General features: G+C 35.0%; 3 protein-coding genes across 6 annotated transcripts; 1 reads left to right on the top strand and 2 right to left on the bottom strand.

The window, feature by feature from the left end:
* Positions 1 to 4,029: 4,029 nt before the first annotated feature.
* Positions 4,030 to 14,299, bottom strand: LOC126689530 (uncharacterized). Of its 4 annotated transcripts, none has more exons than XM_050384774.1 (12): positions 13,469 to 14,299; positions 11,764 to 12,028; positions 10,423 to 10,582; positions 9,553 to 10,291; positions 8,999 to 9,428; positions 8,703 to 8,884; positions 7,311 to 7,470; positions 6,768 to 6,995; positions 6,327 to 6,677; positions 5,395 to 5,496; positions 4,680 to 4,942; positions 4,030 to 4,293 (listed from the first exon to the last, which is right to left on the bottom strand). In XM_050384774.1, exons 1-11 carry the CDS (start codon positions 13,975 to 13,977, stop codon positions 4,703 to 4,705), a joined length of 3,366 nt encoding a protein of 1,121 aa, XP_050240731.1. In that variant the 5' UTR covers positions 13,978 to 14,299; the 3' UTR covers positions 4,030 to 4,293; positions 4,680 to 4,702. The 4 variants fall into 4 exon arrangements, with proteins under 4 accessions (XP_050240731.1, XP_050240730.1, XP_050240729.1 ...); XM_050384773.1 differs by lacking the exon at positions 4,030 to 4,293 and adding an exon at positions 4,295 to 4,401; XM_050384772.1 differs by lacking the exon at positions 4,030 to 4,293 and having other exon boundaries at positions 4,295 to 4,942.
* Positions 14,300 to 18,388: 4,089 nt separating this feature from the next.
* LOC126689528 (meiotic recombination protein DMC1 homolog) lies at positions 18,389 to 22,518 on the top strand. Its single transcript, XM_050384769.1, has 15 exons — positions 18,389 to 18,513; positions 18,631 to 18,713; positions 19,306 to 19,397; positions 19,489 to 19,560; positions 19,664 to 19,702; positions 19,820 to 19,877; positions 19,972 to 20,017; positions 20,137 to 20,182; positions 20,625 to 20,686; positions 20,836 to 20,902; positions 20,990 to 21,082; positions 21,210 to 21,278; positions 21,378 to 21,456; positions 21,748 to 21,912; positions 22,156 to 22,518. Exons 1-15 carry the CDS (start codon positions 18,497 to 18,499, stop codon positions 22,200 to 22,202), a joined length of 1,035 nt encoding a protein of 344 aa, XP_050240726.1. The 5' UTR covers positions 18,389 to 18,496; the 3' UTR covers positions 22,203 to 22,518.
* Positions 22,519 to 22,695: 177 nt separating this feature from the next.
* LOC126689529 (stem-specific protein TSJT1) lies at positions 22,696 to 25,640 on the bottom strand. The gene is made up of 4 exons (XM_050384771.1): positions 25,337 to 25,640; positions 23,759 to 23,999; positions 23,513 to 23,633; positions 22,696 to 23,137 (listed from the first exon to the last, which is right to left on the bottom strand). Exons 1-4 carry the CDS (start codon positions 25,534 to 25,536, stop codon positions 22,947 to 22,949), a joined length of 753 nt encoding a protein of 250 aa, XP_050240728.1. The 5' UTR covers positions 25,537 to 25,640; the 3' UTR covers positions 22,696 to 22,946.
* Positions 25,641 to 27,234: the final 1,594 nt, after the last annotated feature.

Genomic DNA, 27,234 nt, shown 5'->3' with positions numbered 1-27,234 from the left:
TTCGGATTAAGTTTTTTAGAGGCTACTTTACCTCGAACTCCAAGCACAACCTATATATATATTACAAGCTAAGGCAAGCTCTCAACTTTTATATTTGGCAGAGCTGAGCTCTTAACATAAAACATTTTACAAATATGCTATGGAGTTTATGTGGCTCAGCTAATCAGAAATTGTGGATATTGCTCTTAATGGCAAGGCCGCCTGAGTGAGTGACTGAACCATTGAGCCAAGTGTATATATAGTTCGTAGGTGATGTAGGTGACTCATGCTTGCAATATTAAGAATGTGGTCCTAATCCTATCGATCGCAGCGCAGAAGCGTGCTCAAATTGTTCAGTTTTTCTAGCTAGACCACTGAGTGAGATGGGGCATTCCACAAGTACAAAAAAGAAGGAGAAAAGATGAGAACGTCTCTAATATTGTTCAACTGGGAATCCCATATATTCCATGCGAATTCACGACGTCACCACTGCCTAAAGAAGTCCATCTTTTTAAGGAGCAGTACCATGGAATTGGATTGAGGACAATGTCACAATGAGTAAGGGTTACTAGACTGGTTGTGCATGAGGTGAAAACTAATATACTCCATAGTAATATTAGGCACACAACTGTTTTTCGCTACTCGTTACAGTTTTCATTTGTGATTGAAATAATGTTTTTGTCACAAAAATTCGTCTTTGATATTATTTTTATTATAAATCAATCATAATATATCACATTAATAATAAAGAAAAAGCAAAATGATTAATTACAGAGAATCACTTATAGAGTCTACTTATACTTTATACTCCAAATTATGAAGTTTACAATCACTATCCTAGTTGTAACAAAATATAAAAATTTCAACCCATAGTCTTAATTAACAGCTAAAATAAACGATTACGCGCAACTGTCAATTCTTCATTTTGTCTTTCCATATAATTAATGTACTAAATTTTTTATGATTTGATTTTCACCTTATTGTTAATTTGAATAGTCCATCAAGCTGTGCAGTGTGATTTATAAAGTTTGTTACAATCGAAATGATGATACCAAGTTTCCTAGTTTGGAAGGTGTATAAGGCCTTATTTGGTTTGTCATTCACTCATATCCCAACACTCATAACTCAAATCTCCTCACTCAAATTCATATCCCAATATCTCACAACTTAACTCAATAAAACCTATAACTCATGCTCACACTTGTTTGGCTGAAGATTTTCACAACTATCTCAAATTCAAAAACCAACATTTCTGTCACTCATTGGGTCCCACATAGCATTGATTGCACTACAACGGCAACAGACTACCTGCGTGTAATACCTCTCTCCTCTTCACACCCTTCCCACAAAATCTCATCAACTTCTCTCTCCATTCTCTCCACAACTCCTTTGTTATCTGCAACTTCTCCTTACCCATACCTAAGTGACTTGTATCAACATTGTTGTGAGTATGTGTAACATAGTTTATAAAATCACGCTATACCATTACAAAATCACCCATCATCACCAATGTAAAAAAATAGGCAAAATGTGGATTACAAGAATGCTTTTGGACCGAGTTATTCTTGTGTTGTGGGTTTGGGAGAAGGGAGAAGGGAAAAGGGAAAGTGATGAAGAAGAGTATAGTTTGGTCGTTGGAAAAGTGATGAGGAAAAATATCCGTTGCTCACAAAAGCTTGCAGTGATGGGACGAGACACTGCTGTGGGACCCGTGTTTGTTAGAAATTTATAAAACTACCACTGATAACTCAAAACTCTTAACTTGAAAACAGTCTCACCATGATTCCAAAATTGCTTACTCATTACTCAAAATTATGAGATACCATCACTAAGTTAATGGTTTGGAAATTCATCCAAACAAGCATGCTGCCTGTGAGCCCCACCGATTTTGGATTATGAGTTAACAAAACAGGGATTTGTTAACTCAGTTTAGGGAAATCCAAACAAAGCCTAAGCAACCCTAAAGTTGTGTCCCTTTTAAAAAAAAAAAAATTTAAATAGCCTTTCTGGCCCAAAACTGCAAGGGTAACAATAAAATGCAGACGTTTCTTCATCTTCATCCTTTGATAAAGATATGGAGTTTTCGTTTGGTTGACTTTATAAACAAATGGCGGAGAAATGATGGTAATGTCATATGGAAAAGGACAGTGCAAAACAGATATCATAGAAACTAACAAACACATGGCAAATAATCGAATCCAGTGGCTCTGCACTGTGGTAACATGATGTCAACACGCGTGTAGGCAGCCACGTGAGAATTTTCACAAAGGGTTTGGGTTTGGGGCTCACTGTTCTGTTCTGCTACATACACTTTTTTTTTTTCCTCCATTGTGTCCTACTCCTACAGGTACAGGGCCACTGGCAAAGTGGGCATGGCAAGTAGGATATTATTAGAGAGAGAAGGTGTTTAAGACTTAGGCCTGGGTGTGTTTCTTAAAAACCCTATCCATCTACTTCTAGCCTTAGATTATTATATTACTGAATTTGGAGGTAAAGTACCAGTGTAGTTGGGTGGTCCCTAATTATTACACTGCTACCACTGCATGTACTGTGTGCTTTGAGGAGGCAAAATATATATATTTACTCCCTCTGTCTTTCTCCTCAAACGTCACATTAGATAGTCACATAAAAGGCAACACAAGGGCGAATAAAGCATCTGAGCACCCCCATTTAACAATTCAACTTAATTAGTCTTCAGCTCTGTAAGAGTGTAATTGGGTTTCATGCAACTCTCTCATTGTCCATTTACTCTCTTTGAATAGTTTATAGGGTTTGAACTTTGAAGGAAAAGTTTATTACCTTTTTCTTTTTGGTATAAGAGGGTTAATTATTATTAACACACACCTACACCTGCTGCATCATGTGGGAACACACCAAGTCAAAACAATACACAAGTTGAACGACTGACTTTTTTAAACCCCAAGTTTTTAACTTTTTAAGAACAGCCCCGTGTTGCTTCTGCTTCTTTTCATGACACAGGTTGACTAGCCATGTTACTTTCATTTCTTTCATTAAACAGAGAATCTGCACACTGATTGTTGACATAATCTCAAGTAAAGATATCAATGGTTGTCTTTCTTCTCCGCGAGTGCCATTAAGCACTAAACCTATTAAGTATTAACAGTGAGCAACTTCTAGCAGATTTACCCTCGGAATATATATATATTTTTTTTTGGGAAGAATGAAAATGTTCTATACTGAAGTTAAAAAAATTAAGCTCTTGTTCATCTTGGAATTGATCTATTTTATAAATCATGTTAATTATTAAATCTAAAAATATATTTAGTAATACATCATCATTAAATAATGGGTCTACAAACTCTTAAATCCGAGAACAAAATAGAGAAGATCGTATTCCCACGATTCCATTAAATCTTTTGACAAATGCTACAAAAACATGTCAACTATTAACAACAATTTTACTTGTTCGAAAAGGAATTCTTTAAGTGAAACATATTAAATTCTCAATTAAATTCAAACACAACTACTTTTAATTTAACTGACCTTAGAAAATATACAATATTTTGTTTATTGATCAATGCAAGCAATTATGCATTTAAATTTAATTGGAAAACCTAATTTACTACACTAAAGGAACTGCCTGCCTGCTTGCCTTTTCTCCATTCTAGAAATGGTTTCTGAAAACATTTCGGCAATAGTACGTATTGATATTAGTTCTAAAATAAAACTTAATCACAATACTTTTAAGTGTAATACATTAAGTTCCTCAATTGAATTCAAATACTTGGTTATTTTGAATATAATTTTCCTTGAAAAAGATAATTACGATGTATGTTTTATTGGTTAATACAACCAAGTATTTGAATTCAATCGAAGATACTATATCTAAGCCTTTGGTTCCGATTTTATTTTTAGTAAGTATATTGTTTCTGATACTCTAGACCATCAGCGGCATCCACCGCCCTCACGTGATGGTACGATTTTATTTTATCCCATTTCTATGGTAAAACCCAACCCATTATTTGATCAATCGCAAATCACAATCAGCTGTTATAAGGAAAGTAAAAAGATGATGAAATAAGGTGCAAGGGGGTTGAATGATTCACCATTGACTGGCCAATATAAAATTCAGATTGATAACTAAGGTAATATTACATTGATGAAAAATCCATGGTAAATTGGTAATTCAATCTACTTGCAATAGCTTAAGTATCAGAAGTTCAAAATGAATATTTCAACTGAATATGAATATATATCCAGATGAAATTACTTGAACAAAGAGGATAATGTTCATTCAGACATCCAGAGAACAATCCAGTCTAAACATCGATGTAATCAAAAGCAAATTCCAAACTGCCAAATCAAAATTGGAGTTACTTTTTATAAATTAATAAAAGTCTACTTACATTTGGGAAAGTTACAAGGACGCTTAAGAATTGCACAACCCAAAAACAGAACTACCTACAAAATTTACAGATCTCAATCAGAATGCATGTTACTAACCCAACAAAGAGAGGAAAACGGGTTACAGATAATTGATGTCCCGAATGTACCTAAACCTCAGATGTTACTGATACAGAAACATAACTCACTGTGGCTGCTAAACTAACCAGTGAAACTACAATAATTATTGGGCAAATCTAAATATTTGATCCCAAGATTTATAAATAAAAATATAAGAATAAGACGTCCTAGTCACTAGTGCTACAAAACTTAAAAAGTGTGAGAGAGATTATTACCCAAGGCAAAGCTACTTCTGTTCCTAACATCTTGAACTGGTAGCATTGCTAGTGCGTGCAAGCAACATTTCATAGAGTTCTTCAGCTTTAGGACGGTTTTTTGGATTTTCCTCAGTACACCGGCGGAATAAATCAACAAGGAAGCTCAATGTTTCTAATTCAGCCTCTGATTCCACCAGCTCAGCACCAGATTGAGCCATTGCTGGCTCACTGATTGAGCTTAAAGCCTCCAGCTCATCTGTCAATTGTGGTCGCTTGCTCATCTGTTTATATCAGAGGCAACAAACTGATTAGATTACAGGGTAGAAACCTAGTTTCAACCTAATATGAACAGCATATAACATTAATGCCTCAGGTTCACTTCTATTAAGTGAATAGTATCGAGAATATGTCAAAAAGGAACTCATGCTGAAACTGAAAATACTGGCATTCCAGTTACAGGAAAATTATCTCTTGGTTATTTTATTAACATAAAATATTATGATACAAACCAATCCTATAAGAAACAGAATCCATTTGCTAGCACAAAAGATCTCTCATGCCTGGATTCTGTTACTCTGAGCTCACCTAATCTTCAACTTTTCAAAAATTTCTAGTTTTTTGTTTTTGTTTGTGTGGTTTGGGGGGGGGGGGGGGGGGGGGGGGGGGGTTGGGGGGAGGGGAAGTGTGGGACACATTCACAGTCACAGAGACAGAGACAGACAGAGAACCATACCTGAAGGAGATCATATATATGTGAGTCAGATAATCCAAGATACGGGACTTGCAAAGTTAATAATTCCGAAAGCACACAGCCAAATGACCAAATATCAACTTCCTGTAACCAAATAAATAAGAGTTTTACAATAAAAAGCACATCACATGAAGGATAAGAAGTAGCAAGTGCATAATAGCTGTGAACCCCCAAAACCCTAAGTTTACACACACACACACACACCCAATGGATTTTAAAACCACAACTTTACCCTCCAACCTTTCCTATGGAGGAGGAGGAGGTTCTGTTGGGGCGCCCAAAGAAAGTTACCATCCTTGAGTTGAAGGAAAAGAATTTTTACACAAACACCTGGTATGGGCCCATCAGATATCACCACTTCATAAAGGTCATCGGCTGATTATATGCTACTTTGATGCCTCTCCCATATTCCTTAACTCTAGATGATGGAAATGTTTTTCTTTTTTTTCCTCTTCGACAAGGAAATGTATATCTTTATACATGCATCATTCCTTTTTCCCTCCATTGCATTCAATCTTCTATCCTAAATCCATTTTATTTTCCCTCAGTAAACCTTTGGCAAGTTCACAAAATTTCAGGGTAGCAGACAATTTCCGCAACATAAGAGATGAACATTTGTACCAAATATGCATAATTTCTTTTTCCCCCATTGCATTAGATCCTAAATACATTTTATTTTTCCCTCAGTAAACCTTTGGCAAATTCACAAGATTTCAGTGTTGCAGACAATTTCTGCAACATAAGAGATGAACATTTGTACCAAACATATCAGCTTGGACAGAGACATATGCGAGTTTATGTATATGACAACACTGCTTGTAATGGCAATGCATTACAGAATTAAGAATAATCATAAAGATCAGACGCTCTGAACCATTAGTCAAAGATTCTAACTGATTGGAGAAAGAACTTACCAGTCCATATGTGTTGCGTTCATGCATTGCCCGCAGAACCTCTGGAGCCATCCAACGAGGTGTTCCAACACAAACATCAGGAGGAGGTACTCCAATATGAGCAAGGCAACAGGTATGTAAGTGAGAGCGAAGAGGCACTGCTCTATCAAAATCACAGAGCTTCACAACTGGCATTCCATCAGCTCTCTTCCTATCCAAATCAATCAAAATGTTTTCACTTTTTATGTCACGATGAATAATGTGTTTCGAATGCAGCTCTGCCAATGCACAAGCAACATCTCTAGCAATGCACAATGTCAACTCCACTGGGACATGCTTCTCGCCAGCTTTTGATAGCTTCTCTACATAACTCTGTTACATAATAGGTAAGACAATCGCTAAGACACAAATAAAAACTGATCAAGGAAAGGTAAGCAAGCTTGATAAACTAACCAAAATTACCTTTAAAGATCCCCCTTCTATATACTCTAAGAAAATTGCAGAAGTTAATATACGACGCTCCGGATTTCCTTCCACTGAAGAAACCCACTTAGAAGATATTTGATGTCCATACATTTCTACTATGCAGGAATGTCTCAAAGCACCTAAAATTCTTACTTCCCCTAAACAACTGTACTCAAAATTACTTAATTTGTCCGCTGAAGTCCCACATACTTCCAAAGTACGCACCTGCAAGATCCAACAAGATAGGCATATTAGCACTCATATTGAAGCATTTTACAATCAAGATAATGAACCATGATAAACTAACATGAACAAATAAACAAAAAACTTAATCAGCTACTTGTAACTTAAAACAAGAAAAATATAGCATTCAAACTACAAAAACTAAGCCTTCACAAACTCTGCAATCAATGAATGTCTTAGAAGACCCATCACACAATCATTATCAGCAATAACTGGATGCAATATTGCAGAAAAATGGATACCACATTTTTCATTCAGTGATAATGTGAACGTGACAAGACTTTCTGAGGTACACACCTTTGCTACAGCCTCAACGGATCCAAATTTGCAACGAACAAGAGAGCTAGAACCCGCCTTCTCAATTTCATCACAACAAGATATAGACGAAAAAGAACAATCAGCACCTAATCCAGTTTCACTTGAAAGGGGAACTGGAGTCCGCCTGAGAGGAATGTATCTGTTACAAGAAGCAAATCCATAAGGGGAAAAAAATAGATACGACTCTTTGGCAGAACAATATAACAGTTTCAGAAATATGTTATTGAACCAAACATATCAGATGAGACTAAGATAATATCATGATGAGTGGAAGATCAGAACATCAAAATCAGAAAAGACCTCATAAATTAATGATAGACTGAGAAACTTCGATATATTAAGGTTTACATTCAACCTGCAGCAGGACTGATCAACATGCTACATTGCAGTACATGATATGTGTTCTAAAGGATAGCCAATCCCTTCACACAAGAAATCACACTAGTCAGCAGAACAATACCGTTTCAAAGAGGAAAAGGAGGAAAGAAATGGCTAAAACATACCAAACAAAGCAGAGATCTGAATATCTTAATTAAACACTTCATGCATAAAGCCGAGCACTTCAGGGGGTTAAGAACATTAAAAAAAATATAACAGAAGCCAAAAGGCCCAAAACTATAAAGCACCTTTAGGGCATTATAATGTATATGAGCTGGGCTATGAACGCAGGCTGGCCTTGATAGTTAATAAGAAGCTTGCTCAAATGAGAAACAAGCCAAGTCTAAGCCTACTTCTTTTAATTCTTTTCATGTTAAATAAGCATAGCTCTAGTAGCCCTTGCCTCAATTCATTGACGACAAACATAAGGGAAGTATCTCTCTGGATCTATAATTTATTCTTATCTGGAAATGTAGAATACAGAGGAAAACAGTCACTCTAGTTTTTGAACAGTCTTATAAATACAATTGTTACTCACATCAGCAAAGGGCTGACACATTTAAAATGGCTTCATTTCATAAAGGATAATGGTTATTAGCTACAAGCAAAGGCACCACACTTCTACTTGGGCTTGTTTAAGTTCAGATGCCACAGTAAAGATGCTTGAGCCAAGCTTTAGCAAGATTCTTATAGCATCAGAAGTTGAGATCAACCTAAAACATGGCCTAAATCCAACTGTGCCAAGTGTGAGCAGTCAAATACTCACCATGGTTTTCTATGGTTTAACATAAGCATCACCCATTAAAAAGATGCCATAGTGAAGATGCTTGAGCCAAGCTTTAGCAGGCTTCTTATAGCATCAGAAGTTGAGATCAACCTAAAACATGGCCTAAATCCAACTGTGCCAAGTGTGAGCAGTCAAATACTCGCCATGGTTTTCTATGGTTTAACATAAGCATCACCCATTAAAAAGAAAAATCTAAAGGTGCTGACCTGTAAAAATATTCCGAGTCTGTCTCTTCTCTTATATCATGTGGACGACATGCATCAACAACCATGCGAACCCAAGAATCACCCCTCTTGATGGGAACAACATTCCAGGCATGTGGCATGAAATCCAGGTAACCCCTGACAAGCTCACAAGGTAGAGGAGGCTCCATCCGGTCACATAAATACTGGAGAAAACGATATTTCATCAGATCACGATAATAACTAGAAGGGAAAAGGAAAAATAATAAACACATCCAAAACATATAGATCTTGAAACATAAACACAGTAGAAGAATCACCTTCATGAGCAATGCTCTATGCCTGCACACACCAAACTGCAGGGCCCCTATAGGAACTATTACAGAATTTCTTCTTACTTTAATAGAGCTGATGGATTTCTCACAGAGATCAGAAAAAATAATATCTTCAACAGTGTCCACAACTGCCTTGTTGGTTGTACCAATACTCTCTCTGTTTCCAGTTGAGCAAGTGCAAACAAAGGGCTTTTGATAGTTTGAACCAGAGACTGCTTTTCGTGTCCTTTCAACAAGAGCACCTCTATCACTACCTCCAAAATGATCTGATACAAAAAGAGCAAGCAATGATGCAATCTGCAGGACATCAACAGCATCCTGATCCCTATTTCTGCTTAAACCATTTAATTGCTTGAAATGAAACACCAATGCTTGAACAGATAGTGTAATCGCATCTAACTCTTCATCCCTCTTCCTGAAGGTCAAAATAAACAATCTCAGTTGTTTACATCAAGTGAACCATTACTATATACCAACCCACAAACCAAAAAAAGTGCAATCAATATCTAAATCAACAAAACATTCATGTATAAAATGACCTGTCCACAAGAATGACTTCACGTGAATTAAGATGCAAGTTTTGCTCGTAATCACTCAGTGACATGAAGGGTCGGTCACGCCCCGCATCATAGAAACCATCTGGTAGATGATCCTCAACGCTACAAAATGAGTCATTACTGTACTTGTGAGACAAATTTGAGCTATCTTCAATTGGTTTACGAGACTTGCATGGCTTGGGATTATCAAGATCCCTATCACAATGCCTTTTTGACTTGGAGATACTTTTCAATGTTTCTGAAGACGAACCTTCATCTTCCTCACCAGCCCCATTCTGTGTGGAGATCAGAGATAAGTCAGGTTCACAGCATTCATCTTCACCCCCTTTTCTTTTTGGAGCAGAGTCACCAAACCCCTTTCTGGAACCAATTTCATTATCCTTGGCCACACTAGGCAAATTTTCACTTTCAGCTTCTCCAGAAACAATTTGCTTATCATCATCATCCACACCTACAATGTCTGAGGCACCTTCTACACAAGTTTCAGTAGCAGGGACATTGAGGTTGCTGGATTTGATGTTTTCTTCTGCTTTCATAGTTAACACCTTGTCACAATCTATACCTTTCCACTTTCTACTGTTGTTCAAGCGTTCTTGACGAGCTTTCTGCTGCAAATAATACCGTCGTTTCCATCGCTTGCCTGTCCTACGGGCTGCGAAGCATCTACTGTTTGATGATGTCACAGTTAATAAGGTTGGTGATGTATGACTAGAGCCTGCATCTTTGAGTCATAAGATGAAACTGGTTTCACATATCCGAACAAAAGCATATACAAAACAAAGTATATTTATTTTAAATAAAGAAAGGAACCATCCAGATTTAATCAAATAGAACTGATTGCACAGGCCTCACCATTACAGGAAAGACTTCTCTCATTTTCCATGGTAGTGTCATACACATCCATTTCAACTGAAGAACTGATGAAATCATCATTGGATGCATCTCTACCATTCCCTTCCAAATTGCAGCTTATCCATGAAGGTATTTGACAATAGCTGAGGAGCTTATTGTACTTCAAAGATGAAGAAGAATCAGGACACAAATTAAATGCTAGGCTTCAAACATTGATACAGAATAAAGCTAAAAACCACTGAGTAATCCAATTCCAAGACAAGTTGAGATATTCTTTTTTTTTGATAAGTGAGATATCCAAAATTCATGAGCATCAAACACAATGTACGTATATATGTATGTGACACAGAAACATTCCAATACATACAATATAGGGCCAGGTGTAACTCTATGTGAGGTTACACCACTCTATAACTTTTCATTGAAAAGGGTATTTTGACAATTAAATTGTTGGATTACATTATCTTCTTATACCCTACATACTTGCAAAATATCAAGATTATTGGAGATCAATAACTGTCTCTTCATAAAATGTTTATATTTCAAGTTTATTAACTTTAAACTTACACAAAAAATGAGCTTGTGAATCAAATGGTAAATAACAACCGATTAACGCTAAACTTGGAGTGCACATTAGAAGCAACAAAATTACATAATCCAATAGTCAGATTTTCAAAATATTAATTCTATAAAAAATTTAAGGACTAGTGTAACATTGCAAAGAGTTACACCAAGTGTAACTTGATCCTAATCCTACAACACACACACACACACACACATGTTCATAAAATGAGGATGACTGAATTAGAACAAAAAGATTAAAGAGTGAAAATACTAGGAAAATAAGGAATAAAGTCATCCATTTAAAAGTAGAGGTGGCTCCTACATAGGAAAAAATGAGGGAGAGTAACTTAAAATGACATGGCCATGTGCAATGAAGACTGATTACTACAACAGCAAAAATGAGTGGTTTCATTCAAGTTGCAGCCTGTGAAAAGAGGTCAAGTGGACAACCGCAATAAGTTGACAAGGCCGATGATCAAAAGAACATAGATCAAAAGAATGGAAGCTAAGATTGAAAAAGTGTGGATGAGGCCTATGATTTGACTAGTGCAAAAAAACAGTAATTAAAGGATTCAAGTAACTGAACATAAAATTAGGATATGGGCCTATTTGACAGAGTAGCAACCATAGAAAATAAATAGAATAAAATCTTTTGCCAAACAAATTATAACTTACAACATACAAGAAACTAAAACTGCAATGAACCATAACAAGCAAAGAAATATGACATTAAGTGCCTCTGACACTAAGTCAGTATAAGTCATCATATATAAGTACCTGGAGATTTAACTTTTGAAGGTTATGCATTGAGTCAAGTTCAAGAGACCCTATTGATGTCAGCCTATTATTTGAGAGGTCCAAGTTCTCCAGCCTTTGCAAAGCGGACAAACCCGAAGGGAGTTCCACCAATTTATTATTAGCAACTTTAAATGATATCAAGGCATTCAAATTACTTATTTCAGTGGGCAAACTCTTCATCTTATTGAATGAAAGATCTAGAAACTCCAACTTATTTAAGCAGCCAATTTCTGGAGGAAGGTATCTGCAGGAAAATTTTCACCACAATTCAGTGGGTTAAAAGCTGGTAAAGTGAGTACAGCAATACTATTTTTCTATTCGTTACTGAAATGACAATGACAAATGGTCCTCAAATACTCAAGGCTTAGAAGTTTAGAGCATTATTAATGAAACTTAATGGCTTCACCTTATGAGAACAAGCATTCTGCTTGAGATTTCATCACATGGTTCATGGTCATGTGTGTGTGTGTGGGAGAGAGAGAGAGAGAGAGAGAGGTTTAATCACCTAGTTTATAACATGCTATACCATCACTATCAAGGCCAAACAATTTGGACAGACACCAAATTAAACATTATAAGCTGTTACAGGATCTACAACAAGGATTTTCACCCTTTGGCTTCAAATTAAACATAAATGGATACCTTTGAGGTGTTATGTCCTAGCATGACAAGCTGTTATAGGATCTGCATCAAGGTTTTTCACCCTGTGGCTTCAATCCATGCTCCCTATAATTTCAAATTTCTCATCTTTTCATTTTTTCCTGAATTTTAATAGCATTACCATTTGTTTGTTGTGTGTCATAACAGTTCATGCGCAATTAAAAAAGGACAACCACATAACCATATTGTGCGATGAAAAGTCTACAAATTTTTAAGCAATCCAGGTAGCTCAAGCTTTGCCATTATAGAGCTCATTGAAAGTCACTCAGCAGCCTAGGCATGCATAGATCAGCCTATTTATGAGTTTGATATTACATGTACTATCCAGAATAATGACACAAATTATACTGATGTATATGTAATTGAGAGTATTCTCTTTTGCTTATTTATTATTATTCAAAAACTACTCACACACCAGAGTATGGTTTTTGAACATGTGAGCTCACCCTCCATCCCTTGTTTACAAGAGAAGGCGAAGTCATTTGGTCCAAAGGCCATTAGCAACTTTTCTACTAATTATCTATGCACAGCCTTCATTGTATCCCAGTCAATCTTGTATGATACATTATAGAAATACTCTTTTTTGTCAAAAATACAGAATCGGTATAATACTGGATAATTCACTTGCAGCAGAAATCACAATATTTTGCATTCAGTTACATGATTATTAAGACTAAACCAAGACACATGCTTCTACTAGGTATTATTACATCCTCACCTAAGCCTAAAGTACATCCCTCCACACACTAAATATATACAATGCAAGCCAAATCAACTGGGGCTGGCTTCAACTACACTAATTATCTTATCAGAGACAGATTCCAAATAATCTTTCCCAGTGTCAATTAGATAAAGCATAACAGCTGCTGAACAAAACAGTGTCAAATATAAATAATTCAATTCAACTAAACCAAACAAGTTACACAAATACCCCACACAAAAATTCAAAATTTTCAACTATTTTAAGTTCCATCTCAGCAGACAAGCAGAGCAGAGCTAAATACAGAGCAACATACACACTTACCTTATGGAAAAATGGCAAACAGAGAGCTTAGTCAGGCACTTGAGGCCAGCAATCTCGCCAAGTATCGGGAAAGCCGAAGGCCGAGGCGGCACTTTAGAAAGCTCAAGCTCCTTCAAATCCTCGAGCATATTCAGTGGCAACCCACCAAAACTGGGCGACGATATCTTAACCTGCAAGCACTCCAATCCAACCAAGCTCCCAAACTCCGAAGGAAACAAATTAATCTCATTCCCGAAGAACTTCAACCTCTTCAGCCGCCCGAGCCCGGCCAGCGATTTCGGTATCAAATTGAACACGTTTTTGTACAGATACAAACCCTCCACGGCGTCGTTTGAGTTCTCCAACGTCGAAACCTCGAAACTTTTCCCGGAAACATCAAGAACCGGTCCATCCTCGGCATCAGCATCGCCATCGTCAACCACGGAGGGCTTGGGGGGTTTTGAAGTTTCGGACTTTTCCGAGTTTTTGGGGGATTCGGAAGCGGGTTGGTCCGAATTGGCGAGCTGCATCGGGATTGGAGGCAAAGATGGAGCGGAGCATAAGCGAGGGATTTGTCAGAGAAGGAAACGAATTTTGTGGAATTGGCAGGAAAAATCAATGGGTTTTGGGGGGTAAAGATCTGTTTGGAAGGTAAGAAAATTAAAAAGTACAAATCATGGAAAGAAAGAATGACGGAAAATCTAAAGGGTTTTTGTCAGTAAGGGAGGAGCGTAGTAGTACCGCTCCTAGAAAATTAAAAAAGTTACGAAACACAGATATCGTATAAAGATTAAAGAGAGAGGGAAACCCTAGAATCTGGTTGTACCGTTTTTATTTTGGGGGTATAAATAGAATAGAATAGGAGAGAGAGAACGAATTTAAATTTATATATAAATTTAGATTTTAAAACAGTGGAGGACTGACTGATTTGACAATTTGGCCACTATTCTTTTCCTGCCTCCTTCGTGGCCACTTACCAACAAGTTTCAGTACTCTTGCAGGTAAATTTGGTCCGAGAGTTTTCTATCATATTCATATGTAATAATTTGCCTGAAGTACATAATCATGTGGTTTTTACTTTGTTTTGGAAAAGAGTAAACCGATCAATGGTACATAATTACTTGTGCCAAATTTTAAAAAGCAATGATTTGGTATTAAAAATAGCACTTCAAAATATCAACTAATTGGGGTCTATTTAGTAAAAGATTCCTAATAATATTATTTAAGTTTTGTAAAAATACATGTAGATGAAAAAATGTGTAAAAATACGTGTTATGATATTTAAATAATAGTTTTCATTGTTTTAATACCGTTATCAAACAGGCCTTGAGCATTTTGTTGTGAAAAGCCTTGTATTCAATGTTATTGTTTAGTGTTTGAAACAAAATCATGCAAAGTTCAAATTTTCTTTCAAACGTGAAGTTTGGGTTTGGATAGCAACGCAAACGTATTGCTATCCGTGTCTGCGTTTCCTTGGATGAGTCCTGTGCACTATTTACGGGACCCGTAAGTACCTCTTTTAGCAAATATAACTTCTAACATAGATTCCACGACACTATTCACATATTTAAAAATTATTTTGCTACATTATTTTCAGTTTTTAGTTTTCAATTTTTAACAATAAGCGGTATCTAAATAGACCTGAAATACATATTCATGTTGCTGTGGATTTTAATAACATAAAAACGAATATTTGAAAAAAAAAAAAAATTTGATGTTGGTGACACATCGTTCTTTAGATATTATGTAATAAAATTTATAGCATCCTACCATTAGGAATATGCACAGATCTAGTTAGCCAAGTTGATGCCAATATTTTTAACTAGACTATCATTGGTGGATTCACTTTTCAAACTGATGTCGATCCACCAACTTTTAAAACCTAATGGGTTGGTTGAAAATTTACAAAGCTTCTTGATTGGATGGGTTGGAAATTTTATACAATATGCCTTTACTTACATTTGGTTATCTCTAGTTGGGCCATAAAATACTTGACATTCATAGGCGAAGTCAGGAATTCTTGTTTGGAGGCCAAGTTACGACACTAATATACTAATGTTTTTAATTGGTATTATTTCTAAAAGTTATTTATTTTCTCATATAAAAAAGAAAAGAAAAAATATTAACCCTATATATATAGGCAAATGGATCAATTCTTGGTAGTTTAGAAAAATCTTAACTTGCGAGTCAACCTGACACGCTAATTTAATGGTCATAATCACCCAACCCGCACTGCTCATATAATAAATGCATGGATCAAAGCAAGTTGATATCAATAAATGAGTTAAGCAAATATATTGCATAACCTTTAAATAATGATTTTGAAAACCGAATTTAATCAGGTTAATCGAGAACAAACCACTAGTCTAGCTTTTAAAGTTAATAAAACCAAAAAAAATAATTTCTTGTTGTGAATTGTGGTCAAATTGCTTGGTTTAGTAAACTAGTCACAGGTTTACTAGTTGGACCTCATCTTCATAAGAGGAAGCAATATCCCACTGCTCACCATCGAAAAGCCCAATACTCTAATTTGTTAGTCACCAATAGCTTACTATCACTAGATCTTGCTATTTTTGGATGGGTTTGATTTGTTGAGAGGGAGAGAGAGAGAAGAAAAAGAAACTGATATTTTAAATTTTTAATGGGGATGGGAATAACATCTAACCCTTGGGGATATGGGTGTGGTTTGTGGATGGGATTTAAAATAAAATAATAAAAAAATTGTAAACCTCTCTATCTCTCTCAGGTAATATTAAATGAGTGGACTTTTTCTTTTTCTTTTTCTTTTTTTTTTACTTTGTATTTTTATATAGGCTAAGTATTCATATATCCTTATGAATAAAAAAAATATCATATTTTAATTTTAAATATGTGTGTTGGAGGGGGTGATTTGGGGGAGGTTGACAAAGAGGAAGTAGAAAATAGGAGATATTTTGAATAGAGGGGTTGTTTTGTTCAAAAGTGGAATGTGGGGTAATTTTGGTGGGTCCCAAGTGTTTTATCTCTACACCCATCAAAATTGCATTTTCCCAATGTGGGGAGAAAATGAGAGAGGAGAGAGTGTAGAAGAAAAATTATTCATCTACCCCTCTCTTCCCTCCATTGTATGTGAGATTTTTTTTAACCCACTATGAACCTTTTTTTTAATCCATTATGTATGTTTTATTTAAAATTTTTAACCTCCACTTTAATTTTATTTTCCCCATTGTAAATTATTAAAAAAGAATTTATGTAATAGGGCATGAGAATAAATTTATACAAACTTTTTTTTTTATATTGTATCACTCTTCTTCTCAACCAAATAAAATAGTTTTTCATCAATTTTCCACACCCAACCAAACATGTATGAAAGAAAATTAAATATTTTCTATTTCTCACTTTTCCATCCTCCAACCAATCTAAGCCTAAAGTATATTGAACTTTTTAAAAATTATATTAGTATACTGAACTCTCTAATTTTTTTTTTTTTTTGGTCATATAAATCTGTTAAAATATTTGAAATAATCAGATAATAATCATCTAGTCATTGTAATCAATTCTAAAAATATCATCTCATCATTAGTCGATATATAATTAACCGCTTTAAATTTTTTTTAGTCAAGATTACTAATTTTTATATATTTTATTAGGTAAATTGCAAATTACACCTCTAAGAACATTAGCATTGGGGGGTGTAAAAACCCCCCCAGTTGTTGTTTTACAACTTTTATGCCATCCCCAATGGTAATACTCTAAAGTTTGGGGGTGTTTGAATTTTACATCCTGAAGTTTCAGAGTTTAGAATTTATCCTATCTAGTCATTGTAATAAATTTTGAAAATATCATCTCATCATTAGTCGATATATAATTAACCGCTCTAAATTTTTTTTAGTCAAGATTACTAATTTTTATATATTTTATTAGGTAAATTGCAAATTACACCTCTAAGAACATTAGCATTGGGGGGTGTAAACACCCCCCCAGTTGTTGTTTTACAACTTTTATGCCATCCCCAATGGTAATACTCTAAAGTTTGGGGGTGTTTGAATTTTACATCCTGAAATTTCAGAGTTTAGAATTTATCCTATGAAATTTGGGAGTGTTTGGATTTTACACCTTAACGTTTTAAAATTTGGATTTTATCCCCTGAAGTTTGAGAGTGTTGGATTTTACATCCCAAATTCTGAAACTTTAGGATATAAAATCTAAATACCCCTAAAAATTTAGGGGGTAAAATTCAAATTATGAAATGTTATGGTATAAAATCCAAACACTCCAAATTTTAGAGAATAAAATTCAAATTTTGAAACTTCAGGAAGTAAAATTCAAACACCCCCAAATTTTAGGAGTGTAATTTACCGTTTATTTTATTATTTTCATATTAATTAATATTAAAATAATACTATGTCATCACAATTTAACCTTTTGGTTAAACCCTGGTCCAACCTTAAAACCTTGAATCCTTTCTTTTTCCAGTTCTTTGAGCAATTTAAAAAAAAAAAAATTATTTTTGAATAGAGTAGTTTTGTTTTTAAAATTGTGTTTGAAATGATTAAATCACTAAAAGGAGAAAAAAAAAGAAAAAAAAAAAGAAATATAACATACACAAAAATTTTCATAATACTTTTCACAACAATTGAGTTAATAATCTTTTACGGGGTTTTATATGAATTCACCACTAATATTACTTTTTTTACTTATTAATAACTACCATCAATCCGCCACGTTAGATATTTGTTGTCAACTTTTTAGAGTTTATAGACTTTTTATAAAAAAATTGAGAAGCATGCAATTAACCAACAATATAGGGTCCCATCTATTGGTTTGGTGGTCTAAATTTTGACTGAAGCTGACATGGCAAGATCAGAGCCGCTACTGTTCCAACCAATAACAGGAGAGAAAAAGAGCCTAACGAACTTCGTCTAATAGTCGATCCTGATTCCCGCCCTTTAAATTCATTTCCTCACTCTGTCCATTACATTTCAAATCTCTATCTCTATCTCTCTCTTCTTCTCTCTCTCAGACTCAGAACTCACAAATTCTGCTCCAGAGTCTTCCTCAGAAACGAAGATGATTGCAACACTCAAGTAAGTCACAGAGCCGTACACTTCTTCCTCTTCGTTTCTCTTTGATTTTTTGAACTTCATTCTAGCTAGGTATTGATCGTCACCATGATTTTCTGTTTCTGAATCATGTTTTCTCAGAGCCGAAGATCAAGGCCAGTTACAGCTCATGGAGCGCGAAGAAATGGATGACGAAGAAGATTTGTTTGAAGCGATCGACAAATGTATGATCTGCAATCTTCGCTTTTTTCTTTCATTCTCGATTTCCGAGTGCCTTTGCACTGATTTCGTGTTGTTTTACTAGAAATTCGATTTTTTCACAAACTCTGAATTATGTACTCTCTCTCTCTCTCTCTCTCTCTCTCTCTCTCTCTCTCTCTCTCAAGCTCTGAATTATAATTTTCTGTAAAGTTCGGATGATCTCATTCTCAGTTTGGCTCTGTTTGCGTGTTGATGCCTCTAATAGTTTGGTTTCGATTTTGAATGAAATTTGCTTTGCTTTTGTGAGAATTGCAGAAGTCTGATTCACTGTGTATCGTTTTGTTTATGATGGTAGAACTTGAATTTCTAGTGCATATATGAAGTTGCCTTCTCTCTGTTTGGACTAAATTTTGAGTAGCCTCACTTCAATCACCTTCAAGCTTGTTCAGGAATTTGAAGTTACCACTGGATTTACTTATTAATTTTTTTGTGTTTCTTTGCTTCTGTTATCGTATCAGATGAGCGAATTTAGCCTAATTGACGAGAACATTGAGTTCTTATTGGTTTAAGTCACTCCTTATTAGTTTCCATTCAAAATCTGTGCATTCTTTGCAGTGATTGCTCAGGGAATCAATTCCGGAGATGTGAAGAAGCTTCAAGATGCAGGGATCTACACCTGCAATGGCTTAATGATGCATACAAAGAAGGTATATATCTTAATTTTATGTAAAAATCCTTTTGACGGTGAAGGTTTTGGTGCTGTTTGGTTTCTATGATCTATCTGTCTCCAATTTGCAGCACCTGACTGGAATCAAAGGCTTATCTGAGGCCAAAGTTGACAAAATCTGTGAAGCCGCTGAGAAGATTGTGGTTAGCGTTTAGATCATCCATAGTCTCTGTAATTGCTTTGTTTTTTCATCAGTTTTAGCTTTGGATTCAGTGACTTTGATTGCTCCTTTGTTTCTTTATTCAGAATTATGGTTATATTACTGGAAGCGATGCTCTTCTCAAAGTAAGTTTGAATTTATTTATAATTTTTTTGAATTGAAATTAGATCATAAGATCTAAGCAGTTCTTTTAATTATATTTGACAGTGAGTCTAAATTCTGATTCTCATTTTTTCTTATAGAGAAAGGCAGTGGTCCGCATTACAACTGGAAGCCAAGCCTTAGATGAACTCTTAGGCGGTAATTCTTTGCTCTGAGATGTTCATTCTCTGAATTATTGTTTTTGTGTGTAAAAATATATCTATAATTGATTTGTGTGTAAAAATTTGAAAAGGTGGAATTGAAACAATGGCGATTACTGAATCTTTTGGAGAATTTCGGTGAGAACATTGCACATTTTACGTATATGAATTACTGTTGTTTGTTCCAATTGAAACTTGATACTGATTTGGCTTTACACAACATTTAAATTTCTATATTGTGCCACTTCTCTATTCAGGTCTGGGAAAACACAGCTTGCACATACTCTATGCGTTTCTACCCAGGTTCCTTTTCTCAGCTAGCATGTACTCTTATACAATTGTGAATAGAGTGGCTATGCTATGTAGTGGTCCTAAAAGTAGCTCTGAGATAGTGTGATATTTTATGTGAAGGGTGTTCTATTTTGAAGAAATCGAACTTCATGTTAATGATCTTTCAGGCATGATCTCAAACATGTTTTATAATAGAAATCAGTAATCTGTGGGACACAATGAGGGCACTTGCACATAATAGTTTATAGACTTCAGCATGTCAAGTATGTGTGAAGTTTATTGATTTGACGCCTACATTATGTACAGCCCCTGAAGCTGCTCAATTAAAAATTAGCAATTACAGAAAATCTTGTGTTACCGCCCTTAAATTTTTGTGTAATAATAACAAACTTGATTCAATAATATTAAGCTTTTCTGATTGTGCATCCTGATGATTTGCTGATGAATTTGGCAGCTTCCTACCAACATGAGGGGAGGGAATGGAAAGGTTGCTTACATTGATACTGAGGGAACTTTGTATCCTTTTTATCTGTTTTATTTTGCTTTGACATCTGATTGGCATATTTAGTTTCTTTTCAGTAAAAATCTAACCAAGAATATCATAAAAAATAAAAAATAAAAAGCGTGTTTTAGTATGTTTTCTTCTTAACTATGTCAATTTTCAGCCGACCTGATCGAATTGTACCCATAGCTGAAAGATTTGGCATGGATCCAGGATCTGTCCTGGACAATGTAAGCTTCATTTATTGCATTAGATATCAATGGAAATAGGAACAGCACATATATAAGCTAACTTTGTGTTTTCTGTGAATGTGTTAGATCATTTATGCACGTGCATATACATACGAGCATCAGTACAACCTGCTTCTTGGTTTGGCTGCAAAGATGGCTGAAGAACCATTTAGACTTCTGGTGAGTCTTACTGAGAGAACTACACTACTAATTTTGTGAGGCCTGGAGAGTTGATGTTTGCATGAATTCGTTATGTCAGATTGTGGATTCAGTGATTTGATGTTTGCATGAATTCATTTTATGTCAGATTGTGGATTCAGTGATTGCACTCTTTCGAGTGGATTTCACAGGACGAGGAGAACTTGCAGAGCGCCAGGTTAAACTTCAGAAATTCTTACAATGCCTTTGATGTAACTTTCTGTCCATATATATATGCCATTACTCTTGAATGACAAAGTCATTTGTAAATTTGCAGCAAAAGTTGGCACAGATGCTCTCCAGATTAACAAAGATAGCTGAGGAATTTAATGTTGCCGTCTACATGACCAATCAAGGTAAGCGCCAACCAGTCTGACACAAGTTTCTGTATGCTCATTTGGTCTCTAATTATTCTTGTCTAGGCAAAGCAAGATAATATTCAATGCAAACTCAGAATAATGGAATACATAAATAAGATCTTTTCTTTTTTGAATGTGGCTAATTGAGTTCAGATTGTAAGTGTATTGGCCCAAAATATATGCAATGAAGCATCAGCGAGCAATATTGATTTATAATATTTTTACAGTAACTCTTAAGTGAATTTAACATGACAATCCTGAACCGTATTGTTGGACTGTTGGTTGCAGTCATAGCTGACCCAGGAGGTGGAATGTTCATATCGGATCCAAAGAAACCAGCGGGTGGGCATGTGCTTGCTCATGCGGCTACAATAAGACTGATGTTCAGGAAAGGCAAAGGTGAACAGCGTGTCTGCAAGGTGTTTGATGCCCCAAATCTGCCCGAGGCTGAAGCTATATCCTTTTCACTAGTACTATAATTCAACCTTTTAAATTTTCGATTGACTGAATCAACCTTCATGGAAAATCAATCCTGTAATCGTGACCTTTCTGGTCATGAGAGAGACAAGTGGAATCCCAAAAGATCAATTAAAAACTGACATCATGATAAGTGATCCTAAATCAGGAAATCCGTGTCTTCCATATCAATTGTTAAAAACTACTTTTCAGTGCCAACAAGTTTATCTTAACAGAAACACGTATTTCAGATAACACCAGGGGGCATTGCAGATGCGAAGGACTAAGCTTACGGCCCTTCTGCAGCTCTAAAAGTGGCAATATGGTGGAATATACATTTTCCTAATATCTACTTACTGTAGTTTACTTTAAAGTTGTAAATCATGAATGCTATAACCTGTTGGCTCTAAAAGTGGCAATATAGTGGAATATACATTTTCCTAATATCTACTTACTGTAGTTTACTTTAAAGTTGTAAATCATGAATCAGACCAACAAGCTGTTGGTCTGATTCATGAAAGCATTGAAGAGCTTTAGCTGCCCTGGACTATGCTCCGGAAGCATCTTTAACTTCTTTGGTGAATATAGTAGCCATATTAAAAATCAATGGACTTCATTGTTTCTTTGCAATGGTTATTGCGTGAACAGGAAACTGACCCCATGTTCAGAAATGGATTTTATTATCATAACAAATGTGACCGTAATTATTATCATCATCACAGCCTAATTCAAGAAGCGATAAAAATAGAGAAATATATCAAATAGAAATCTACCACAATATCAGTCTTAAAGAGCAATCATATTATTTCTTGTATCAAACATGAGATCCTGGCTTAGTTTGACATTACGCAAAATGTACAGCAGCATAAAATCATGTCTTACTTTTGGTAGTACTAAAAAGGATATAAAGCTAAGCACCATTAAAATGCTTTCAAGCCATTCAAGATGAGAGTAGTATGATGAGGAAAAGAGATCAAAAGCAAGGCCCAATAATAATGACAGCCATGCTGTAAAAGGAAACTATAACGATATCAGTAGTTAGATGACCAGTTGGCAGCACTTCCAACTCTTGGCATGCCGACAGTTTCCCTCTTCGACTCTTCATCCACAGTGAAAGTTACACCACACACCTGACCAGAACTGTCCACCCTTGGCACAGGCTTCACCTCATTAAGGGGGTGTTCATAACTCCTCAAGCCTCCAGACGATGTGAAGAAGCATCCTTTGGAAAACAACAGAAATAGAGAAATCAGCAAGCTAGTAGTCATGCTCATGAAGTAATATCAAACAGATAGACTATAGTATTAGTATCTGGAAGTTCATGCTAATAATTACACAAAATCAAAACAAGTCCTAATTTTTTTTAAACCAATGTGGTCAATAAATGGGAAAATCAGTCGATTAGAAAGTAGATTTTGAAGCTTGTTCTTGCTATGGCAATTTGATATCACCCACATACCTAAAGCTCACATAAGCTTTTATCCCCCATATTTTAAAACCAAAAATTTTGACATCTGGATCATTAAGAAAAGCAAAAAGAATCCTAAATAACCACTCCATGAGGGCAACCATTTCCCTAACATGGTAAAACATATACCTTTAGGAAATGGTGCAAAAGATTTCCCACAGCCCTTCTTCACAATTTCTGCCTCATCTGAAAGAACAAGATGGCCTTCAGAATCAGTACCCCAGAAGAAGGGAACACTTACATCAGCATCCTGCATAAGATGAAAGTAGAATTAGCTCCAGTAAAGCAAATGATGATCATTACAAAGAAACAAGATAGAATTAAGAGGTGCCCAAAACATGGAGCAAATCATTTTAGGAAGAACAATATACTCACAGTAGCTATAAATGCGGTTTTTGAAGAGCTATCATAGAGAATAAATGCAAACTTCCCATGGATATCTCTCACAACCTGGTCGGCAGGATAAGGACCTCTATCTCGCAGAGTTCTGTAAGCTTCTATAATAATGACCACCTCATTTGCGGTTTTGTTCAATCCATATTGTTGCTTAAGCTGCGCAACATTTTCAATGTGACCTTGAAACAAGCAGAAAATGTCGTCGACCACTGCAAACAATCTGACAGTATGATTTGTTAATATCAGAAATTAATTTTATGTGCCAACAAAAAACTGAAAAGAGATCGTCAAGATAAAGACCAAAAACTTAGATGCAGTGAAAAAATAACACTGGAAAACAAGATCAACAGAAGTCCAGCAGAAATTATACATGTGGTTCTTCAATGGGATGTGAAACCAAAACACTGTTTTAGAATGTCCAAATTACAAAATAATATAGAAGCCACAACACCAACAAAAGCATAGTTAACAAGAAACCACAATATGCAAATAATATCTTGTGCAAGAAAAAAGGAGCCCTTAAAACCTCCAGAAAAGAAATGTTTGTCAATTTAAATGTTGTGTAGAACATTCATAGAATAATTTAATTCCATTGGACATTCAAAAATGTTCTAAAGAATTGCAAACATATTAGAAAAACAAAAATGACCATAGCCTAAGAGTTAAATCAATCCGTTGTCTCATATCAAAATCATTATTGAGACATGAAACTGAAGACAAAATAAAATCTTTACATTTGAATTATATGCCATTAAGACAAACACGACCCATAAAATACACACACACACACACACACACACATATAGCTCTCAAAACATTCAGAATTAAAATTTGATTGAATAACTCTGATGATAGAAACACTGATCAAACACGAGATTGATGTTGTAAAGAATGCAGGCGGGCCCTGTTTGCCAAAAGTTCTAGACACAAAATCTAACAACAGCAAATTCAAAGCAAACCCCTCAAGATTGTGATTCTTTCCTAATATTCTTAGACACCAAACGAAGCATTAACACTTGCAGCCACAACTCACAGGATCAAGGACACCTAGATCGATGAAGTAATAACCTAAAAGGCTAAAACTTAGGTTTTTCTAAGTGGATTCCAGTTATCTCCTCTCTTGTCATTGAATAAGAGTCCTGGTTCGAATCCTGCCTACACTAAAATCAATCGGTATATCTTGGCCTAATTATAAAGAGCAAGCGATCATCATAGAATAGATGCCATAGGTTCAAATCCTATCTAATCCATCCAAAAATTAAAAAACAAAATAGTTTAAAGATCACCAAACATCAGTCAAAAAAGGTAATTGTCATTTTGTAACTAATGATAAACCAAACAAAGTAAAACAAACCCAACATAAAATCCAAGATCCTCTGATAAAAAACCCCCAACTTTCCTTACTTTTTTCCTACCATTTCTCGCCAAAAACCAAACAGACCCAAGAATCACCAAGATCAGAACAACCCAAAAATCATAAAACCAAGAAAAAACACAAGATGGATACACCATATTTTCAGTTTCTTGGTGCGTAAGAGAAATGGGATTGTAGAATACCTGGGTAGGAGTGGGTTCTTATTTTGGAGCGAGTAGGCAATGAGGCCCGAAGAGGCGAGGTTGACACTGACAGAACCAGGGTGGAGAGAGCCAAAGTGGTTGGCCAAAAACCCATCTTTCAAAGTTGAAACCGATCCCGATTGAGGACTCTGAAGAGCCTCGGGACTCTTGGCCACAGATTTGTCAAAAACAGCCAGCATTTTCGCTTTCTTTGATCAGAGTTCACACACAGAAAAAGAAGAGAAGAGAAGAGAGTGGTTTTGCAGTTTCTAGTTTTTGCAATTGGAGGGGACAAAGGAAAAGACTTGGTGACTGAGTGGTTATAATATAGCATTTTGTCTTTTTCTGAAACGAAACCTTGTGGTTCCCTATTTTACCCTTGGCCTCGATTCTTATCTTTTTTTTTTTTCTTTTTTTCTTTTTTTGATAGAAGATTCTTATCTTATCCACGAATGATATTAATACCGACTCTGCGGTTTCACACGGACCAACATCACTAAAATTTATTTTTATTTTTATTTTTGAAGTCGGTTTGTAAAATAGTAATTTTTTCGCTCCGCCATTCTTTTTTTTAATTTTCATTTTTTGAGAGAACTCTCTAGCATCTTCTATCGATAAATATTAGTATACTCTATTATTTTGTTGCGTTAATTGGGTATACTTTCTTAGGACACTATTCCTATGCTAATATTGTTTTTATTTAAGTTTGAGTAATATTTGGGATATTATAATTTTTCATACTTTTTTTATAACATAAATTTCCCTATGTAGTAAATTTTATACACTTGAGTGTCAATCTTTAGCACAAACTAAAAACATACTACCTTCCTTACAAATTATTGGCCTTTTTAGAAAACCCAACTTTTTAAGATAAACATTATATATTATCTTGTCTCTTAATTAAAAAGATAAAAATTTCAAAAGTTACAATTAAACAAAATTCTCATAAAAAGTTTACAGTTCAAAATGTTTGTGTTTGGTAGGTATATAATAAGAAACTCAATTAATAAATGGCCTTTAATTTAAAAAAATTGACAAAATTTTGAGACATCTTAAAATAAAATATAGGAGCAACAATTTGAAGTGAACTAGAGTAATTAAGAAACAAATTTTATCTTCTAAAAAAAAAACAAATTTTATCATTTTTTTTTGTTGGATATAAGGAAGTGATGCCACATTCTTATTATGTATATAATAAAATGCTTCTGTCTTGTCTCACTTCTAACCTACAAGGAATAAATATCCATAATCTAACTTTGTATCGCTCTGCTATCATCCTCATTTCCTCACTTTACCTGTTCTTATTAATAAATTAGTTATCTTTGACACATTCATTTAGTTTTGGGAAATTGTTGGAGTATTAATCAAAGAGAAATAGTATGTTTTTATTCTCTCTTTTTCTTTTTCTTTTTTTTTTCTCTCTCTTTTTTTACGCTATATTTTAAATCTTGCTTTGTAAGCAATTAAATATATAAAACACCAATGTTCCTATTTTGTATTTTGATTTTTATATTTAGCGCTCTATATAATATTGAATGATGTAAGATTTAATTTGAATGATGAAATGAATTTTGTTCTTTTATTCAAAATGGATGGAATCTAATCCATGTTATCTGCCCTTAAATTACATGGTGTAGGCCCCGGAGTTCAAAAGATAATTAAATAATTCAACCGTGTACAATAAATTAGCAAGTTCACAGTACAACAAATTATATGAATTTTCACTTATTATTTTAAATCACACAAAAGAATAATTACATAGCACACGCAAAATTTAAAATAATTAAGTGTAAGTAGTCATTAATTAATTGGATATCAACACACGTCATTGCAGTTTCCGGTGTGCTGCCCTTTAAAAATACTTACATGAGCGTGAACCTAATCCTAATACACGTAAT

The sequence above is a fragment of the Quercus robur genome, chromosome 6, assembly GCF_932294415.1.
Source record: "Quercus robur chromosome 6, dhQueRobu3.1, whole genome shotgun sequence".
NCBI lineage: Eukaryota > Viridiplantae > Streptophyta > Magnoliopsida > Fagales > Fagaceae > Quercus > Quercus robur.
The sequence above is the reverse complement of the archived record's forward strand: the minus strand, read 5'-3'. Positions and strand labels throughout refer to the sequence as shown.

Bases quoted from the DNA above. Each gene is read 5' to 3' on its own strand.
- LOC126689530 (XM_050384774.1), bottom strand. From the start codon at position 13,977: ATGCAGCTCGCCAATTCGGACCAACCCGCTTCCGAATCCCCCAAAAAC. The intron at 8,885-8,998 runs GTGATTCTTCTA...CGTTTTCTCCAG, and splicing joins ATAGAGCATTGCTCATGAAG to TATTTATGTGACCGGATGGA. The intron at 6,996-7,310 runs GTGTGTACCTCA...TGGATCTTGCAG, and splicing joins CCGTTGAGGCTGTAGCAAAG to GTGCGTACTTTGGAAGTATG.
- LOC126689528 (XM_050384769.1), top strand. The intron at 19,878-19,971 runs GTAATTCTTTGC...AAATTTGAAAAG, and splicing joins CTTAGATGAACTCTTAGGCG to GTGGAATTGAAACAATGGCG. The intron at 21,279-21,377 runs GTTAAACTTCAG...GTAAATTTGCAG, and splicing joins GAGAACTTGCAGAGCGCCAG to CAAAAGTTGGCACAGATGCT.
- LOC126689529 (XM_050384771.1), bottom strand. From the start codon at position 25,536: ATGCTGGCTGTTTTTGACAAATCTGTGGCCAAGAGTCCCGAGGCTCTT. The intron at 24,000-25,336 runs GTATTCTACAAT...TCATACTGTCAG, and splicing joins AAGAACCCACTCCTACCCAG to ATTGTTTGCAGTGGTCGACG. The intron at 23,138-23,512 runs GTATATGTTTTA...TGTTTTCCAAAG, and splicing joins TTTTGCACCATTTCCTAAAG to GATGCTTCTTCACATCGTCT.